This window comes from Pygoscelis adeliae, unplaced genomic scaffold (genome assembly GCF_000699105.1).
Source record: "Pygoscelis adeliae isolate BGI_AS28 unplaced genomic scaffold, ASM69910v1 Scaffold171, whole genome shotgun sequence".
NCBI lineage: Eukaryota > Metazoa > Chordata > Aves > Sphenisciformes > Spheniscidae > Pygoscelis > Pygoscelis adeliae.
Window position 1 is genome coordinate 6,915,335 of NW_008824186.1, and position 19,762 is coordinate 6,935,096.

Sequence of the window (19,762 nt, forward strand, 5' to 3'; positions counted from 1 at the left end):
CATCAGGCTTCGGGTTTAGAAGGGAAAGAAGGAGCTATAGGCCGACGCCATTAAAAGCAAAAGTATTTAACCCATTTATCTCAACTCTAACAGAATACAGGTCTCATTACTGTCCATCTCCCCGGCTTCCTTTATGATAGCACTCCCATAAGTTATGGATTTTTAGTCCCCTAAGTCTTGGTCTTTGGCCTTGACCATTCACACTGAATCACTGGACTTGAAAGAATCAGTGGAAATGAGAAGAGAATTAGGTTTTTTTTATTTCAAACACTATTAAAATAGAAGTTTTACATTTTCTTGTGTTGCATCCTGTCCACAAAAACCCAAATGAGATTTCAGAAGACAAAGTCAGCATTTATCCTGACACCTCTGTGAACATATAACCTAAAATACTCTGGAGAAGCTTATATCCATGTATTCAGTATCTGAACTCCCAAAGCTATTTAATCTTACAGATCCAATATGCATTAGATACACCGTGAATCAAATGCGCCATTATATGCGAGCACTTGCTGGATGAGACCTTACCTGTCAGCATCTCCGAGTCCCAGTGAAGTATTACGCTGCATCGTCTCCCGCACTGCAGCCATGCCATCAGGCAGCCGGTTTAGCCTTCGAGTATAGAGGCCCAGACCACCATCCGTCATATACCTTTAAAGCAGCAAAACAAAATGTCACGTTTAGTAAAACAATAAATCTTCTAGATATTACTGTAGCTCATATCTTCTGCATGTTTTTAACTGTATATTGCAATTTCCCCACTTTGGAGTTAAGGATATTACTCGGAATATGTATGAAGCAAGGAAAATTTTATTTTTTGCCTCTCATTGTTCTCTATTACATCTTGCACTCTCTCTCATCAATGAGAATTGAATTTCAACATAACTGTGACAAAGGAAGAATACTTAACTTTCATTAAGGATGCCTAGGTGGAAGTCATTTAATATTTCTGAATGCTATCATTAATTATCCCTTCCTGTCCAAAAAATGCATGGTTTATACCATCCTGAACTCTTCTGTGTGGGCTAAAACAGCACGATGGAAATATCAACGCTTTTCCAAGTTAACTGCAAAAATCACACATTGAATTCACATTGAATTCATACAAAAATCACATTGAATTCATCCTAGATTTTGTCAATGGTCCATGAACAATGAGTAGCCCAAGGTTTATTGTGAGAAATCAAAGTTGCAGCATGAATGAAAAGTTTTTTTCAACCTTGTTTTGGCTCCTACATTGTACTGTGTCTGCAACTGTGACCTAGAGACATCTGCATCTAAAAAGTGTTACTATTCTTACATATTAAGAAGGGTCAGGTGTATATATGATACTTCACAAATTGCTAAGATAGCACATTTCTTACTTTCTAGTTTAGACAACTGAAAAATGAATCTTAACGTGAACAGAGATGACACTTGGCAGACAAGGATAGATAGATGTTGTTGATCACCAGGAGCAATTCCTCACAATAATGCAGGCTACGTCATCCAGCATTTTTGCTGAAGTCTGTACCGATGCAGACAGCAACAACCATCACGTAATGTAACTTCAGGATGTGGTGGTAACCAAGAAAAGAAAGTTTTAAAAACTGTACAACCACCTACCACTTTGGTTCAGTTTATGAGTAAAATATTTTAATATATTAATACTGAAACTAAGAAGTTACTCCAGGCTTCTCTTTCGTAGCTTCTCAGCGAGCTGCCCTACATCAGTATCTCAATAATGTTTTAAAATATTTTGTGGCCTTTCACAACTGTAGTAGGTAAACAAGTTCAAAGTGTCAAAATAAAACAGGAGGATTTTTCTCTTGGTTTAGCTTCATTTCTAAAAGTATTCCTGACTACAGATATATGCGAGCTAGCTTTAAAGTGGAAAGGCAAGTCCCATTCGCCTCTCAAGACATTAGCACGGAGCGAGCTCTGTGCTACCACAATCAGTTCATCAGCCCAAGTACATCTACAGGAGCAGCACTGACAGTTGTGTAAACACACCGTAAGGATTTTCACACACCTGAGACTGAAATAACTCTAACAACTCTAACAATACAGCCACTGTCTCCGGCATACCGCTGGACACATAACATACCTTACCAAGTTAGGAGCTGATGGGATTGTATCCTCTTAATCCTTTAGCCACTCTTAGCGAAACGACAGCAGCCCACAGAATAATATCCAGATACACAGGACACCTTCCTCTTGCTTAACAAGGCACGGAGCTTTTTCCCTAACAGCGAGACACCCTCATCCACAGCAAGAACGGACAGATGCTCCTGGCTGCAGCCAGCAATGCCTCTGCTGGCAAGATGTTACTGCCACAGATGTACTTTACCCAAGCCAAATTCGATTACTACATTTATAAAAATGGGATGGTAAAGAGTCAAGAAGCATTGGACAATCTGCTGCTCAGCATTTCAGTTAGATGTATAAATCTGTATGGGGCCCTCCCAGGAACCACCGAGGAGTCTCTCTGGGGAGTCTAACAAGGAGGTTGCTAAGCCCATCAAGTCAGAACACAAGAGTATTCTCCGTTCAGCAAATCTGTGGGGACACGATTCTCCAAACTCATAAACAAAGACTGTAAAAAGCATGAGGAGCAGTTGCACTGTTAACTCGTGTGGAATTCGCCTTAGGTCTAGCATTCTAACTTTTGTATGACATAGCTATACATATTTTATCGTGGAAGAATATTTTTTTCCTTAAGCTACTAAAATAAAAGAAAGGGAAAGAAAAGTGGAGCTTAAGACCATATTGTTATACAAACACGCAAACAGCATTTTGCAAAAACATCTAATGTACATACGCTAATTGGTTTATTGCAGATACTTGTCTGCACATGAAATACGTTTCTGTATGAATACCCATTGTACACATACTGGAAAACGCAGCTTTTGGCTTTGCTGTCAGATTTCTGGTGTATGACTAGTCCTTCGAGAAAAAAGATCAACTACAGCTGAAATAGGTTGTTCTCCACACTTATTACTCAGAATATGTGAAATTAAATGTATTATCCTAGAGTTAGCCATGCTGCAATCAATGGAAAGCCTTTTCACTAGCATCAACAGGTTTCATCCTCTACTCAGCAGCTCAGCAAGCTGATAGAGTAGAATAGTTCTGCAGCTGCATCAAACTGAAAACCAACAGTTAGATCTTCATTGGTTTTAAGCACCCATAAATCTTAAGTAAGTCAATATAAGCTGGATGCCTTTGGCATCTTTGACAACTAGATCGTGAGTTTTTCTAACCAATACCCTGTAAAAAAGCAGAGACATAGACGATGACTTTTACCCACTATACCAACAGGACAAGTTTCTTACATGCCAGAACAACACAAGATAGATTTTTGTGTTGAAAACAGGTTTGTGTAATCACAGATTGAAAGCTTTATATCTTATTTTTATTACACGCAATGTCTTCTACCCAGGAATGTTTAATTCAAAAAAGATGCCAAAACCAACGATGCCTGAAGTCCTGCATGCAACAGTGAGGTGGGAGAAGAAGGAAAAGTACTAGCTTCTCAATTCTGTGGAGAAAAACGCACTTACAACAGATACACTTTAAAATAAATGAAAAAAAATAAATTCTCTACTATCCATTGGTTCATAGGGAGGAGATTAAAAGTTACTGGTGCCACAAACCTCCAGCCGTTGCTTTCATTTCCTTCCTCTCCATCCCTTCAAACTTAAAATTGTCTTGGCTCTCAGAAACCATCTTGCCTTTATGAATACAACATTATTATTGCTGCAGATTTTTGCTTTATGAGAAAGGAGGATATAATGAAGGTGTATTTTTCTAAAGACAACCTTATAAGGTTTTACTCAGGGAGGAATAAAACCAGGAAATGTTATCCTGCACACATATTCTAACAGTACTCAACGCTATCTGAATTTATTGCCCTATCATACATCTACCCAATATGGAATGCCAGTATACTAGCCGCTCCTCTACAACGACCCATTGCAGTCCAAACAATTGTATTAGGCCAGTTATCGATTAGGTGTAATTTCTTTTACTTTTCTTATTAAAAAAAATGACAAATTTGTACTAGATGCCTTGCTAGATTCATGAATCGTAAGAACACTGCAAGCACATTCAGTGCAAAAACAAGTGCTTCAAAGTACTTTTCTACCTGCCCCAAAATAAGAAAAAGTTTAAATACATGATCTGGGAAAAAGCGTACTATCCAGACTCTGTGACTTTTATACAGATGGGTAAATTCTACATGTTCAAAAAATACAATAGCTCAGATGCTTTAGGGATGGTACCAACAGCCAATGGGGAATGACTGCCTTTAATGAAGCTGAATATAATACTACTTAATGTATGGACAGCAAGACGGTGACGACGTTGGTTAAAAGAAGTTTCTCATCTTTTCAGGAATTAATGCTTAATACGCATCTCCATAGTTTCACTCTTTATCAGCAAGGAAACAAAATTAACCAAACTTCTTCGAAAATGAAAAGACTCAGGTTAAACAAAAGCAGCATTATGCACTTCTAACACGCAGCTGGAACTTACAGCCCACTTTCTAGGTGACGCTTTTTTCCTGTAAGAAAGTGGCTCCCTGCCCTGTATTACAGGCATAACGTAATTTGGTTTGGAGTTCCCTGGACAACCTGGACCTTTAAACTTCTCTTTTCTTTAGCCAAATACACCCTTTCTGTGCCTTTGAAATTTTGAATGCCGTAAGAAGTCCTTCCAAGTGCAATATTTTTAGGGTATTTCTGATGCTGAAGTGATTTATTTCCCTGTCCTGAAAAGCACGCAGAGGAAACAGGAACGGGTTATGCCAGGGATCAGTAAAATCCAGCAGTCTGAGTCACTTGACTTCTGTCTGCACTCCCTATTTACCCATGTATACAGCCAACAGCACGCCTACTCTTATGGTCTGACAACTCTACCACTTCATATATATATATTCATTTCACTCCTTAATGAATTAATATGGATTTTCCAATTTTGAAAATAGATAGCCAAGGGACAGGCATTCTTTACTTAAGTATTAGGAAGAGAAGGAGCAGCAGGTAAGTCAGCAGCGCACAATAGACCGGGCAAGCCTACCCTGACCTGCTCAGCATTACACGGCTCCGTAATCCCAAACCCACAAGCAGGAGAGCAGCAACGTGCCCCAAAACTGGAGCTGACTCTGGCAGCCCAGGTGCTCCTGCCTTCCTCTTGGTGCTTTTGATTCAAGGTTAGTTTGGAAATAGCTGCCCAGGTGCCTCCTGGCAGAAGACCTGCCCAGCAACCCAAGTGCTTGAAACTTGAAGAAACAAAAAGCTTGTAGGAATTACAGCTTTTGGATTATTCCATGTGTCAACATCCACTTTGACACTCAGAAGTGTTCTCTTTAGCCGCAGCAATTACACTGTTATCCTTAATGTTTTCCTTTAAATGTTTATTTTCATGAGGCTTCGTCCCTCGTCATTACAGTCAGTTAAACGAGACCAAGAGACTTAACAAGCTTTGAGTATCAAAGAAGGAGTCTCACTTTGCCAGTCGCTAAAAACCACCAAGAGCAGAAAATGCTCCACTGCTGTTTCTGAAATATGATAAACGTGATCAAAACGATCCTGTTATTGCAACCAGGAATTTGTTCTATATCTGACTTAAAAGAAATGTTAGCCTAACAGCAGGATGACAACAACCCCAAACTTCTTAGGTTAGTATGAATTTGGTCTGCATTTTCCGTCATGACATTGGAATTAGACCATATGATCTCTCCCCACGTTTCCCCCCCAAGTCCTTCCATCCATTATTCTTGTCTGACCACTCTCCGTTACAATGCCCACCACATCGGCACACTACTTGATCTAACCAAAGGGTTGAACATATACCCTGTCGACAAGCCTGTGGCTGGTTTAAATTCCATTCTTTGATCCATGTGAATTTCAACAAAGGCATTCAGGAACAGGATTAGGCCCTGAGCTTTCAGGTTGGGACTGCTAATACAATGCCCAAATCCCTAACATTAGACCAAATATTACCTTTCAGGTTCACAGAAGCCCAAACCTATTGCTCATTTCATTTAAAATTTAATTTTATATTTAAGGCAGTCTGTAATTTATAAATTAATAGACTTACTAATAATCAGTAAGTATTTGCAATTAACAAACTCATGAATGAACTATGAATTGTTTTGAAGATGCTCAAACCCAAACATGGAGTAAACCCAGAAAAAACAACACATGACTTGCAGTCTCAAAAATCCTAATCACTGCTGGGAAGGAGATACCTGTTCCACTAGCGGGTGAGATAGGAAAAATGAGATTATGCAAAACTTAATAAATATATTTTAGTTGCATAGTTTAATTCGATAAACCTCTCACCTGTAAATCACTAATAACATGAACGGTAGCTGCTTATTCACACTGTCCAAACCAGTCTAGAAGCAAACCAACTTCACCCCCGTTAACTACTTAATCCTCAGACCTTTTTCTGGGAAAAAAAGAAGAAATCTACAGAAAGAAGTGGCTTCTGTGAAACCAGTACTTTTCTATTTGGAGATGTATTAAGACTGCCTGGCACATAAGTCATTCAGCAGCCATCAGATAACAATTTTTGGGCACTGCTGCCCAGGGCTAAATTTATTTCTACATGTCTTCTCAGCTGGGTCACCCTTTCAAGAAGTCTGCAGGCTTGTTACTGTAAAACTTGCATTTGCTAAGGGAAGGAATTCCAAGGACAGTATAGCCTGTAAGGGAGGCTGCTTGCCTCCTTGGGTGGCTACTGCCACTATGGGTCAAATCTCACACATGCCCCCACATCCTTTCCCTCCGGGACAACGGCTTCTTATCGAGCTTCTGAAGAAACCGGTTTCCTGTGGAATTAGCAGTCTTGCATAGATGTAGTTTAAGAGAAACTGTCAGTATGTAAGGAGAATATTAGACTGAAAGAAAGCATCTCTCACATCACCACATCCATTCCTGTTTCAAAGGAGACTCTCCTAGCACACGATCCTCTTTCCGACACTCACTCAACCTGTCTGCCAAATGCACCTTAAGCCTAAATTCACCTTCCTCTCAAGGAAGAGGCTTGCTCCACCGACATTTTTAAAACTCTTTGACAAATCTAGTCAGCCCATCCAAGACGATGACATGGATTAGGCACTGAAAAGCATCCATTTAAGGTAACTGGACTTTCAAAAGCTAGAGTTAGTAGAATAAGATTATATTGATATTTTTATATTACCTTTCTTTAGGCTGTTTATGAGAAGAAAGGACAGGTTAAAGATTTACTGATTCCTCTTCATCTATGTTGGAGTTGAATGGTCCTTCAGAAATGAATGGAGCACTGTTATCTTGAAGGAGAACTCTGGCTATGGCAACGAGACTTCAAATGCCAATATTAACTATTAACAGCCCCCAAAGCAGGCTTCAAAGGAGCCAGGTGATTAATGTATGTACAAGAAGATAGCAAGACCCGAGAAAACTCACGGGAAGAGACTAGGACAGATCCTCCCCAGACTTCACAGAGGAGTTTGGGCAGTGACTCTTCAATGACTTTGCTAGGAGACGCGAGGGCTTCATTAAAGCATTAGGACTTCATTAGGATTAGAAGAATTTTTCCCCTTGTAACCAAATGACCAGTAAAAGCTTAATTATTTTTAAGATGCAATCTTACTTAACTATATTTATTGCCATTTCCCACATTTTTCCCAAACTGTATCTTTAATTCTGAGTAGGTTTAGTTCAATCCAGTGAGACCAAGTTTATCCCAAATTGTGTGACTTAGAGGCCTTGGCTCAGAGCTGCGAGCGTTGCCTGTATGCAGGAGTCAGGCCATAGCAAGATGTTAAGTCTGGGGTCTACGGCAAAGCCTCTTCAGCCCAAATCTATGTCCAGCATACCCAGATTAAAGGTGAGCAGCACAAAAGGGTAACTAAAAAAAAATTGCTCCCTTCTCTGTTCTGAGGGGATTAAAATCCACATACTCATCTCACAGAAGAATTCATCTGACATCTGACAACTGGACTAACCTAACACTAATGCCAGACGAAATGCTCTCCAGAGGATGGAAAAAGGCATCAGCCATCCTCCACCTTACTGGAGCTGGGCCAGTGGGCAGTGAGACCCAAATGGGTCACTATGCTGGAAGGTCCACCCATACGAAGGAGAGTAAATCACAGCACAGCCATTACGGCATTTGGAAGGAGGAAGGACTAAGCCCTGGGGTTCCAATTCCCAGATTGTTTCTGAAATTTACCCAGTCATTCGCTAACATAAAATGAACGACCCATCCTGGGAGAGGTGACCAGAGATGGTAACCTGACAAAATGAGGTAGACAAGACTGGAAAACACCCAAGAGATCAATCCTTTCAGGTGTGCAAATGCCACTCTGGACCCCAGTGAAACATGAGTGGAAACTCATTACTTAGAGAGGACAACAATCACACCTACCAAGCACAGGCTGTCAGCCTGGAGCAAGCTGAAGATCCACCAGAATCAGGCAGCTGTTCAACAGGGTTTTGCATATGCCAATTTTGATTTAAATGCCTAAATCCTTTCTCAGAATCTATTTCAATGAATATCATAGAAATAAGCTATAGAACAAGCGATCCATTTTGCGTTGTCCTCTTTAATTTTGTTAGGGAGAGGGACGACGTGTGACCAAAGAGAAGTAACAAGGGAGTGCTGCTTCTCCACAGGTTCTCAGCGGGGTCAGCAGCGGAGGAAGAGTTATTCCACAGCGACTCTCGACTCCCTCATGCCCACTCCTTTCCCGCAGATGATCCACATCGACAAAGTGTGTATGACTGCATCTCCCTCTACTGGCTAGCCCCAGAGTGGGACTGTATTTTGTCCTCTAGAAACTGTTCTTTTGCTCAACTTAAAAAACCTGTTGGCACTGAAGCAGCAGTTCAAACACTGCTGAGGTGTTTATCACAGAAACAAGCCCAGAGTGGGATAATGGCTATTAAACAGTATTTTGGTAGTCAGTGACAATAGGACAGTATGTACAAGTAAGCAAAAAATACAACACACCACAACTTGTGAGTTCGTTTTACTGGCAAACACTACATGTGACCTAACGTGGCCCTTTTTAGCAGTATACTGAATAAGAAGCTTGATTCCAGCTGATCTCTAAGGTTATGACTCATAGGCCTATGATGTCTTCCTATGCTGAATCCTACACTGCAAGAAAAGTTCTATGAGGGCACGTTATCCGAGATATCATTTGTGATAAACGATCAAACACTGTTTTATTGATGAAGCTGACACCAGAACTATTCCTGAACTGAGCGCAATATTTAAGAACATTTAAAATAATATACAACATTAGTAATACTGAAAATGCTTATGTAATATTCTAGTCATGTCTCCTGTAAAGATCTTTAAGTACAGTTCTTGGAATAAGAATATTATTTTGATTTAAACACTGCCATAATTTTTTCTTTTCATTCTCACAGCACCAGGACATCTATGACTTCAAATCCAAAAGCTAGTTCTGAACCAGTTTCAACATAGTTTACTAAGAAGTCAGAAGTCAAGGTTTCCTAATACCTTTTAATAAAAGTCAAAATTTTGAGTTTGCTTGCCTGACCCCTTCATTATTTGTGTTAATTATCTATTTACCATATATAGCTACTATTCTGCAATGTTGAAAAGATCAAAATGTAAGAAGCCAGTCCTAGCAAGACAGAAGGCAGTTCAGATAAACACTCTGCTCAAACAGAGAAGAAAAATAAAATAAACCTCCTAATGATTCTCAGTCATGTTGAAGTGTTACAGCCATATAAGGAATGCAGTTTTACCCATCCACTGTATTTAGATGAAATCTTATCACTAAAATGATACCATTTAAAGACTAATGTCCAGTAAAATGACTAACCCACTGTAACTCCAAGTGTACAGAAAAAACACAGTGGTAATCACCATGGCAAAAAATAGGTCAGAAAAGACTGTAGCTAGCACTGGGTGAACAGGTTCTCATTCAGACCATGATTAGCTCAGCCACTCTGGATTTCTAGCTAGCCACGCGCTACCTGGAGCAGCAACCATTCCTGTTACAGACAGCTTAGAAGGAAATGGTTTCTCTTAACTACTGTTACCAAGAACAAGTTCTCATTAGCAGCAAACTGCATAGTCCTCCTTTTCTTTCTCTAAAACCTTAGCCCAAGTGAAGGTCTGTTACGCCTGATCACATCTGAAAAAGATGTGTCACTGTCTGCCTGATAAATAGAACAAAATCAAGCAACCGAGCCGCAAGAATCCTACAAATACCAATTACACTTCAACATTCAATGAAATCAGTCCCTAATTTCAGCTTTTCATATCAAACTCTTCTTTGCCTCCTAATAGGTATAACTCCTAAATTTCAGCCTACAACAGGACTCTATTTCAATGATGGCTTTGGTCCATGTTACTCAAGGGTAGACAGGACTCTGCACCACAAAGATGATTTCTACCTAGGGCACAATGCTTTTGTGTGGGTTTGATTGACCTGAGCAGAAGCAGGGGTTAAAGCCTGATTCCCCAGCCCAGAGTGGCCTGCTCTCCCTTTTAGCATCCTTTCATCCATGTTCCCAATTCAGCTGCTTGTAGTGCTTGTACAAAGATCCCCGGGGGGCATAAAGGCTTGAATAAACAAGAAGGAATCGTAATCCCATGAGCATTGTGCACACAAACACATTAAGAGGTTGCGGAAATAGAGATCTGGAATGGGAAGGTATCGGTCCCAAAGCATCAAATAAATGGGGAGTTTAATAAAACGGTAAAAAGTCTCACCCCTCCATACTCACCCCCAACAGCTGCTGCACCCATGGGAGGTTGCTGCAAGGAGAATTTTAGCACAGGGCCTCTGAGCATCGTAGGCAGGCTGAGCCCTTCTGTCCTCATCTAATAGCTGAGGGAGCAGTTCGCTGCTAGGCTGGCTACGTGAGGTATGACAGCGTCACTAGGTAACGTTTCGTAACGAGATACACTCAAAAGAGTGAGCTGGGCATGCCCCAAAGCCCAGCCTGGCATGCAGCAGACCCATGGTCCACACACGGGGCCGCTCACATCTGCCCTGCCTCGAAGTACAGGCTCTAGGGCGGCTGAGCTGTCAAATCATCAAATCTACATTTTGTTGGAACATAGCTGGAACAGCCATGCTTCCGCAAAAAAATTGTTTTGCCAAGCTGCATTTGCGGACCCAAAGCAATTTTCCTGAGAAAATTTGTGACCAGCACTGATCAGTATATCCACGCTGTTAATTCTGCATAGAAAGCTGCACACTAGGGTAATGAAAACAGGCAGAGGATTAATTAAATTAAAAGAAAAGACTTTTAAAAGGCCTTTCTGACCAACAGCTCTGGCGCTCCATTCCAAGGACAGATAAAAAGGAAATTAACTCTACATCTCATTAGAGAGAACTGGGGGCAGGAGGGGAAGGACAAAAAGAGGTAGGAATGTGTATGTTAGTAGCTAGAGGGAGACTAAAGCAGACAAAACCTTCCGAACAAACCCAAAAAAGCCATGAGAGTTAATGTCCCCACCTGGGACAACCTTTGGGGTGGATAGGTGAGACAATTCTGGGCTCTGAAGTGCCACTTTCTGATGAGGCTCTGAAGCCTCGAGCTCAGCCAGCCGCCGAAGGAGGTGGGTTGGGTGCTTACTCCCCACCTCACACAAATCCTAGTCCTGTTGCCCTGTCGTTCAGTTGATGTTTTAGCTCCCAGAATAAGACAACTTCTTACCTTTGATCCATCCTCTGGAGACTTTCTTAGTTTAAGACATATTTTCTGCCCATTTGGAAAAGATACTCCTTCTAACCCTATGAAAGCAATCCTGGTGTCTGCCAGAGCTCTGCTTGAGCAGACTTACTAAAGGAGGCCAAACGAAACTTCCCATGACCCAGTACATTTCAGAGAAAGCATTGGGATCACAGGGCTAAAATAGTTTATCTTGGCTATTGGATTTATTTTGGCTGTAACAAATATTTTGGCTTCCTTCCCTATCAGTTTGCCAATGAAAACACAGATCCAAGGTTTTCAGTCTGCAGGATTGTAGCAATTCTGAAAAATGACAAAGTGAAACACATACCAGCTAATAAAGAGCTATTCATGCTATAAATGCCCTCTTGTGCTGCCTTCCACATACTGTAACTGAGCTTCTGGAAATATTGGGCCTGTTCGCCCTAACACTGATCTCGGAGATTTGTTCTGCAGCAAGCCACATGGATGCTTTCTTTACAAGCAACCTCTCCGATTTCTAAGCGGTGTATTATTCCTCTCCCACAAAGGCACAAAGCTATCCTATTTTTTTATTATTGGGAATAAACCGACGTTGGGGAAGATAACTTACGAAACAGGCTACCGAAACGTCTGTCCATACCGGAGATGGTAATCCAGCATTATTAGGTATCAGTGAGATTCACTAAAGGTAAGACCCTCATTTTTTTACCTCTCTCCATTTATATTGGCATTATATCCAATGCTGTTATTGCAATTCAATATTGCAGTACTCCCTTCTCGGGGAATCCACACACAAAATTACTCTCCACAGGCTACGTAACCCCAACATGGTGGGGCTGCTTCCAGGAACGCTCCCTCCAAATGCCTACCGGCGCAGCAACGAGAGGACCTCCAAACCGCCCAACCTCCAAATCCTGCCCACAAGCTGGACATGATGCTGGATCTCTCTGACGATGGATTGACCTAAAATACAGATTCTGCCCTTGGAACTTAGTCAATGACTGCAACAGTGCTATATAAATCGATAAACCAACTCACATTATTTAGCCAAATAGGCTTCTGTAGCTAAAGGCAAAAGATGTGGAAAAGAAAAAGACACTTGTACATATAACTTTTCCTGTCCCAAGAACTTTAAATTAAGATCCCATTTATCAATCTGTGGCTGGTTATGTGAGTAAAAACTGAAAGTTATCGCCATCCTTTTAAAACTAGTGGGAAGTAAGAGTCAGGTACTCAGTTAAAGATGTTCTAACACTCAAGGTTAGGAGGGAGTTGTTGTGGAATATACGACTCTTCTGCTAAATGTTATATTTATCATTCTTGGTATTACTCTTGGTATATAACTCACTGCTTTGGTGACAGAGGCATCAACTGGCAAAAACATTTTATTACATGATTAGTCCCTTAGACCCAGAATCTAAAGACCACTCTTGTATTTTCAGACTATGGAGGCTTCCATTTTTTACCCTACAGGACGACCGGATAGACACAGAAAAGGAAATGATACACAGAGACGAGTGAAGGCACAGATTTCTCTGAAAATATAATTCATAAACTCAACAGCTTGTTTATTCTTTCCTTTCCTGAACCTGGAATCTGAACTTTACACACTAAGTAAAGATCTGCAAACACTGGGGCTCCTCTAGGATATGAGCAGCAGAAGCCTGAACTGACACAATTCTGTCAGGGACACTTCTCCGCTCATACTCTAGGTGTTTTATAGAAACCATGGCGCTACTCAGAATTTATCTTCCTCACTTCTAGACCAAAATTACAGCCGCGAATCTGAATAAAAGTCATAGTCCAGAGGAAAAACAATAACTGTTACCACAATAAACATTGCAAAACTCAGGTACAAGCTGATTTATTTAAGGAAAACGCAAGGCGCTTCGTGATACAATGCGTTATTAATGCAGCAACAGCTACTGGTGCTTTATCTGAAAAAGAATTTTATACTGGTTTTTGCATCAGCTTCTTTACTATATACTTCCCTAACGAAGAACTAAAAATAAAGTGTCTGACGTTTCAAAAAAGACAGTGTGAAAACATCCAAATATTCAAAATGGACAGAACTAATGGAGGTTTCCAGATTGTGTAAATTAACTGGTTAAGTTAGTGACAAAGCAGCAGCTGGATTCCAGCTTTCTGTTTCAGTAAGAGACACCAAATCTTCCAAATAAGACAATGAGTCTTATTTGAGTCACCATCCCTGGAGGTATTTAAAAGACGGGGAGATGAGGCGCTTAGGGACATGGTTTAGTGGGCATGGTGGTGTTGGGTTGACGGTTGGACTCGATGATCTTGGAGGTCTCTTCCAACCTTAATGATTCTATGATTCTATGATTCTAATGCTATTTTCTATGTCACTTATAAAAAATTTACAGAAAAGCGAAGGATGTAAGATGGCCAGACAGGGAAAAGGCTGCCCCAAAAATAAATACGCCATTTACATCTCAAAGATCAGTTTTAACATCAATCTAATGCTGATGTACTTGAGCTGAGAAAAAATGACTGTACTTTCTAGAAGGAATTGAAAACGGACATATTGAATGGAATACTGACTTTGGAGCAAAGAACAAATGCTTTTTCCAGTCAAGGCAGAGGTAAAATGTTGATGTAAAACCTTGTTAATAATTGTCTATCAGTTTATATTTCTGCACACTAACTTGTTCTTCAGACTTCATTTTGTGTGTATAACTATTTTACCCTACACAGAGATGTAAACTCATTTCCTTCCAGTGAACTGTCCCCTGAAAGTTCAGACAGCAAAAAGGTTCAGTAGAAGTACAGAAAATGCCTCACTCTCTCCATCTTGTGGGAATAAATGAATGTTGCAGCATGTGTTTGATTGACCACAATAAACCTTGACTCAGGAAAACAATGAATCGTGTACAAGACAATTATGAGACATATATAGACAATTATGTTCATATATAGGAGTATTTTCTTAACATGCACTTAAAAATTAAGTGCTTAAATCCCACTGATTAAATTAACTGTGATAATGAGCTGTCCCTCCAAATGCTTATTAAAACTAGTAGAATATCTTTGGGATTTTTTTTTTCTTTCTCCAAATAATCATTGGAATACAGCATCATTAAACACAATGCAAGAATCACATAAAGCACAGTATTTAAGAAGAGAAGTGAAGGCACTTACCCACTCGTGATGTCATCAGCTCTGATATTCTTGCCCAGCACATCCCCATCGCTCATATAGCCGGTGGCATCCATGGTGATGCCTTCCAGATCGATTTCATCACTTCCCTTGTCCGAGATGTCGACGTGGCAAACACTGCTACCGCGAGACGCTAGCTGCCTCCGCAAAGGTGCCGAATACATGTAACGTCCCGACTCCGTGTTGATGAAGCGGCTGGCGTTCCCTCGCGGGGGATACCCATTCCCCATTGACGGAGCGTCGCCTGCCTGCAGGCGGGGGCTGGACTGCCCCAGTCTCCACGATAAGGGGGTCGGTCGTCCCGTCAAGCTGAGGATGCTGCGGCCACTTATCTCGGTAGTGACGTTGGTGTCAAACGTAGTTTCCAATGTGCTTAAAAAAATAAAAGCATTCGATTAAATGCGGCCTGCTGTACAGAGCACCGTGAGATTTCAGGTGATTGCGAGACCCTACACCCTGAACACTCACCAAGTTACAGATTGTAAGTAACAGCATTAACAGAATTTACCTGCTACAACGCCTTGAAAGAGTTAGACCCATTCCTCCGACAGTGTTCTTTAACAATGATGCTCTTGCACCCAGGCCACCAAGTGTTCAACATATATGTGAGAAGACTTAAGCAGGAACTTTTTAAGGGATTATCCACTGTACCAAAGCACAACTTTTTCATCTTCAATCATATATAACTCTATTATACCATGGTTTTGCCACTCTAGGCAAGGGAGTAGGATATTAAGCTGACTAAAGGAAAACCAACTGAAGTACTATTTTTCTGATATTTTCTGACATTTTCTTTTTTTGGCTGCATTCTCAAAAGTCCTAATACTCTGGAGACATGTCCAGCACCAAGATGGTAGCTATTTCTACACTGAGGAAAAGATTAAATGAAAAAATAAGAAGAAAGGCAAAACAAACATTTTTCAAAATCTGTTTTATATATTCATGAACTGAATATATTTTTCAAAATATTGATGATATTTATACAGAGCTCTGGTTACAAAAGCATTTTAGGTCACAGCCTGTAAATACAGTTTTTGACAAGCGTCAGCTATAATAAATCTTCCGTTCCCCGTGTCTGAGTGTGCGAATACATTGCATCCCTTCTGACAGTAATGCTAGTATGGTCTGAGGATGCTGTGACCACTTATCTCGGTAGTGACATTGGTGTCAAAAGTAGTTTCCAATGTGCTTAAAAAAAAATCAATGCGTTTGATTAAATGTAGACTGCTATATGGAACCTTAAAAATGGGACTGCTACACCATGAGATTTCAGGTGATGTATACAGATTGCAAGACTACACTCTGAACGCTTGCAGCTTCATTGCAGCTAATCCATAGCTGCGACTTCTTTTACCCACATGAACTCCCATCTTCCTTTCCTGCTCAACTAACATAGTGTTATTTCTTTTTTTATTGTGGATATTTGTTAAAATAAGCAGCATTGTACTATTCGCAATACGATGTTACGTACATGCTGCAAAAACCTATGTATCCTGCGGTTATAGTAATTACATTAATTGAAATCTGAAAAGAAAAATAGCATTGGGAGTTCATTTTTGCAAGCTCTGCCTCAGTTTTAGTTACAAATCCAAAACACAAAGTGTTCCCGCAATGAACTCATTTAGGGCTGCAGTCCATAAGGCACTGAGCACTAAGTAGGACCCTGACCTCATTAGGGGCCAAACAGCTTATTCTCCCAAACCTCCCATTCAATACTGAAAAGATCTGAGTCACAGAGTGTTTAAATGTAGTAACAGTCTTTGTTTATTTAGAGCATATTTTAAATATTGCTGAAGATTTATAAACGCTGCTTTACAAAGAAAAAGCAGTTATACACATGGATGACTAATAATATTAGAAAAATTTGTTTGTCCAAAGATTGGTTAGGAATTCCAGTTATGCACTTTATCGAGTGGGTCAAGCACAGTTCACCTGCTTATTTAAACAAAATATTACACATACGGGGAGAGGGGTGTAATGCACTGAAGTTGTTCAAGAGTAACATTTAAGAAACCTTTTAAACTGTAACCTATATTCAAACATCACCTAACACATTTAACAAGCACTAATTATTCTCCACCTTTGATTCTATATACAACCCGCCACCACCAATTACTCATCGTACATCTCAATAAACACTGAACATAGTTCAGAATCTGTGCTTTAAAGACAGAAAGTACAAGATCAGGATCTTCAACTGTCAGTGTTAATCATTTTTCAAGGATGCAACCCAGCCAGATCTAAGAGGTGTAAAGTAAGAGCACAATGATTTCCATTTTCTTACAAACGAAGTCATGCCATTACCTGTGAGTGACCTGGGTTCCCCGTAAACTGGACATCGTTTCCTCTAAGTTCTGTCGAAGATCGGCAATGTTTTTCACAGTTCGCAATCGCCGAGTTTCTGGATCCTCTCCTACAGGGAAAATAAACCCTTAGAAAGGATAAGGCAGGAAACAGCACAGAACTGAGCCGTTACCTCTGCCTGAATCTGTCTCAACCGCATTTTTTCTGACTTTCTGTTATTTAACACTCTAAACCGATTACGATGCACATACCATTCCCCTACGGCAGGCACCTGCCGCAGCCGGACTGAGAATAAGCTCTGTGCTGTTAACTTTATTTCACAGGCTGCCTTTGCACCACATGTTTCTGTATTGTCGTTTCCCTGTATGACCCAATTTAAATTCTGGTTAACCTTCAACCTCATTAGAAGATATACTCCATCAATACGACCCTTTCCATCTCATGTAATGACACAATTAACATCAATCCGATACAGCCAATTTCTCCAATGCTGTATTTTCACTAGACCTTCTCTTTCCCATTTTAAATAGATCTCATTCTACAACAGCAGCTTTCCAATAAAGTAAATCGTGTTGACTGGGTGCTCCGTGCTGAGTGACGTTTTAGGTAATACAGCAAAAGTTTTTGCTTGTCCACAGCACAACACAGTTATCATTACTTAAATGTGCTACATGACACGAAGTTTGGGGGTGACTTTTACTTTCCCTGGCATTTAGAAATCCTGTTCTTTAAATACTCTGTTCTAAAACATGTTTATGTCCTGTTCTTTAACTCTCAAAGTAGAGTTTATATACATTAAAAAAGTCCTCCTAGTGCCTCAGCATAATTTATTTTTATAAAATTAATAATTTAATTAGTGCCTCAGCAAAATTTATTTACTTGCTCTCAGCTGTCAATTAAGAAATGCTTTCGTTGCTAACTCAGCTGAGCTTTATACAGTTAAACCTTCTAAGAGGTTGAAGAGAAGTGAATTTCTAGTAGTGCCAACATATTCTTTGTAAGCTGAATGCTGAAACAGAAAACATCCAAAAAGACATCACAAAAACTTCTGTTGGGCACAGAAGGAAATGATTTCATTCTAGCGGGTTTACAACTCATGACTAAAGAAAATACTACAGCATATTTAAAACTCTCCAAATTTTGTATCCGCCTTCTCTACACAAGTGATGCATTCTTAAGCTGCCAGGATACTGGTCGTCCATGCAATTGCTAGTTTGGATGGTTATCTATGCATTACATAAATCAGAAGTGTTAAGGAACAGATAAATGAGCCATAAATTTTCTGTTGTTGGAACTTTCCACATTCTTTGCTTTAAACTTCATGTTTCTGAGAGATGCTAGATTGGTGGCACAAAAAACCCAAGTCACATACTCTTGCCTGCAAAGCAGCAGTAGCGCAAACTACTCACCAAAGTGCTGGAGCCCCGACTACGGGGAACTATCTAGGGAGGGAAAGATAGATTTTAAAGCTCTTACAATCATTAGCCTTTCTGAGACAAACAACAATGGCTCAGGTAGCGTCCACGTTAGCAATTTTTTATTAATGGGTCTCTACTCCCTGGGAAATAATCTCCGTGAGACACAATTCACTTAGGCCAAATGGTCAAACAATTCTGATCTGGCTGGACTGGAAAGAGCCGCCTAACAAGACCGATTCCTTGAGCCAATGGGTCTCTGGGATAGAAAACATTTTCTACGCTCGTGGATCTACAAATTTTTGCAGTAAAGAACATAAAATATTTATAGGCCTTTAGCCTAACAAAGGTCACAGTGCTCTTTCACAGGTCATTTCTCTCATAGATATGAAGGCAAACGTTAGATAACTTCTTAAGAGAACATACACGAGACAAATTAAACCAATTTCCATTGAGATCACTCTTACGCCTAAATTGATACCAATTTTTTACTCAAATGACATTCAGTTGCTTAAATTATAAGTGTACTTAAAAGACAGACATTGGCTAGTGCCACTAGGACATAATTATTAAATCACTTAGCTCTTAATGAACAGGCAGTACCATTAAACTATTCAGCTTCCAGTTTTCCCTACCTATGCTCTCTTTTGTTTTATATGTGCTTTTAAATTAAAAGCATCAATAGCTGCTACGTAGGGAGAGAAGAAATCTGTCCCTTATTTCTTCTAATTTATTTGGGTTGAGGGACCGTTTTGTTTTGTTTGCTCCTTTTCCCCTAAGATCCCTTTATGGACTGCTGCCGTCTGTGGGGTTTGGCTGCACACAGCTGGGTTTTGCATCGCCGTTGTTGGAGGTTGTCAGCTCTCTGCCATTTCTGGATCCCAAAACTTACATATTCTACTTGATAATAGTTTGTATTTACATAACACCTGTCATTAAAGACTAAAGACCTTTTGTGATCTATAAATACTTCTCAGTTTAGAGGCTGAAATACATCTAGGCTAGGCAATATGATGATTAAGAGGTAATACTGAAAAAGTTTAAGCAGCTGGACATTCTGTGTTTCTTACTTTAAACTAGCTCTCATATTCAAGTAAGAACCCAAAAATGTTCTCAAGGACTTCATCCTTTGCGCCATTTATGTGCCTTTTAAATATTCAATCCACCTATATATACATCATACACAGAGAT

General features: G+C 40.1%; 1 protein-coding gene across 1 annotated transcript in view; it reads right to left on the bottom strand.

Annotated features, from left to right (window-relative positions):
- The window catches only part of NAV2 (neuron navigator 2), a 242,657-nt gene that overhangs the window by 93,040 nt on the left and 129,855 nt on the right, over positions 1 to 19,762 (bottom strand). The window contains 3 exon segments of the mRNA XM_009334531.1: positions 529 to 651; positions 14,835 to 15,224; positions 17,157 to 17,265. Coding sequence (XP_009332806.1) covers positions 529 to 651; positions 14,835 to 15,224; positions 17,157 to 17,265 — 622 coding nt within the window.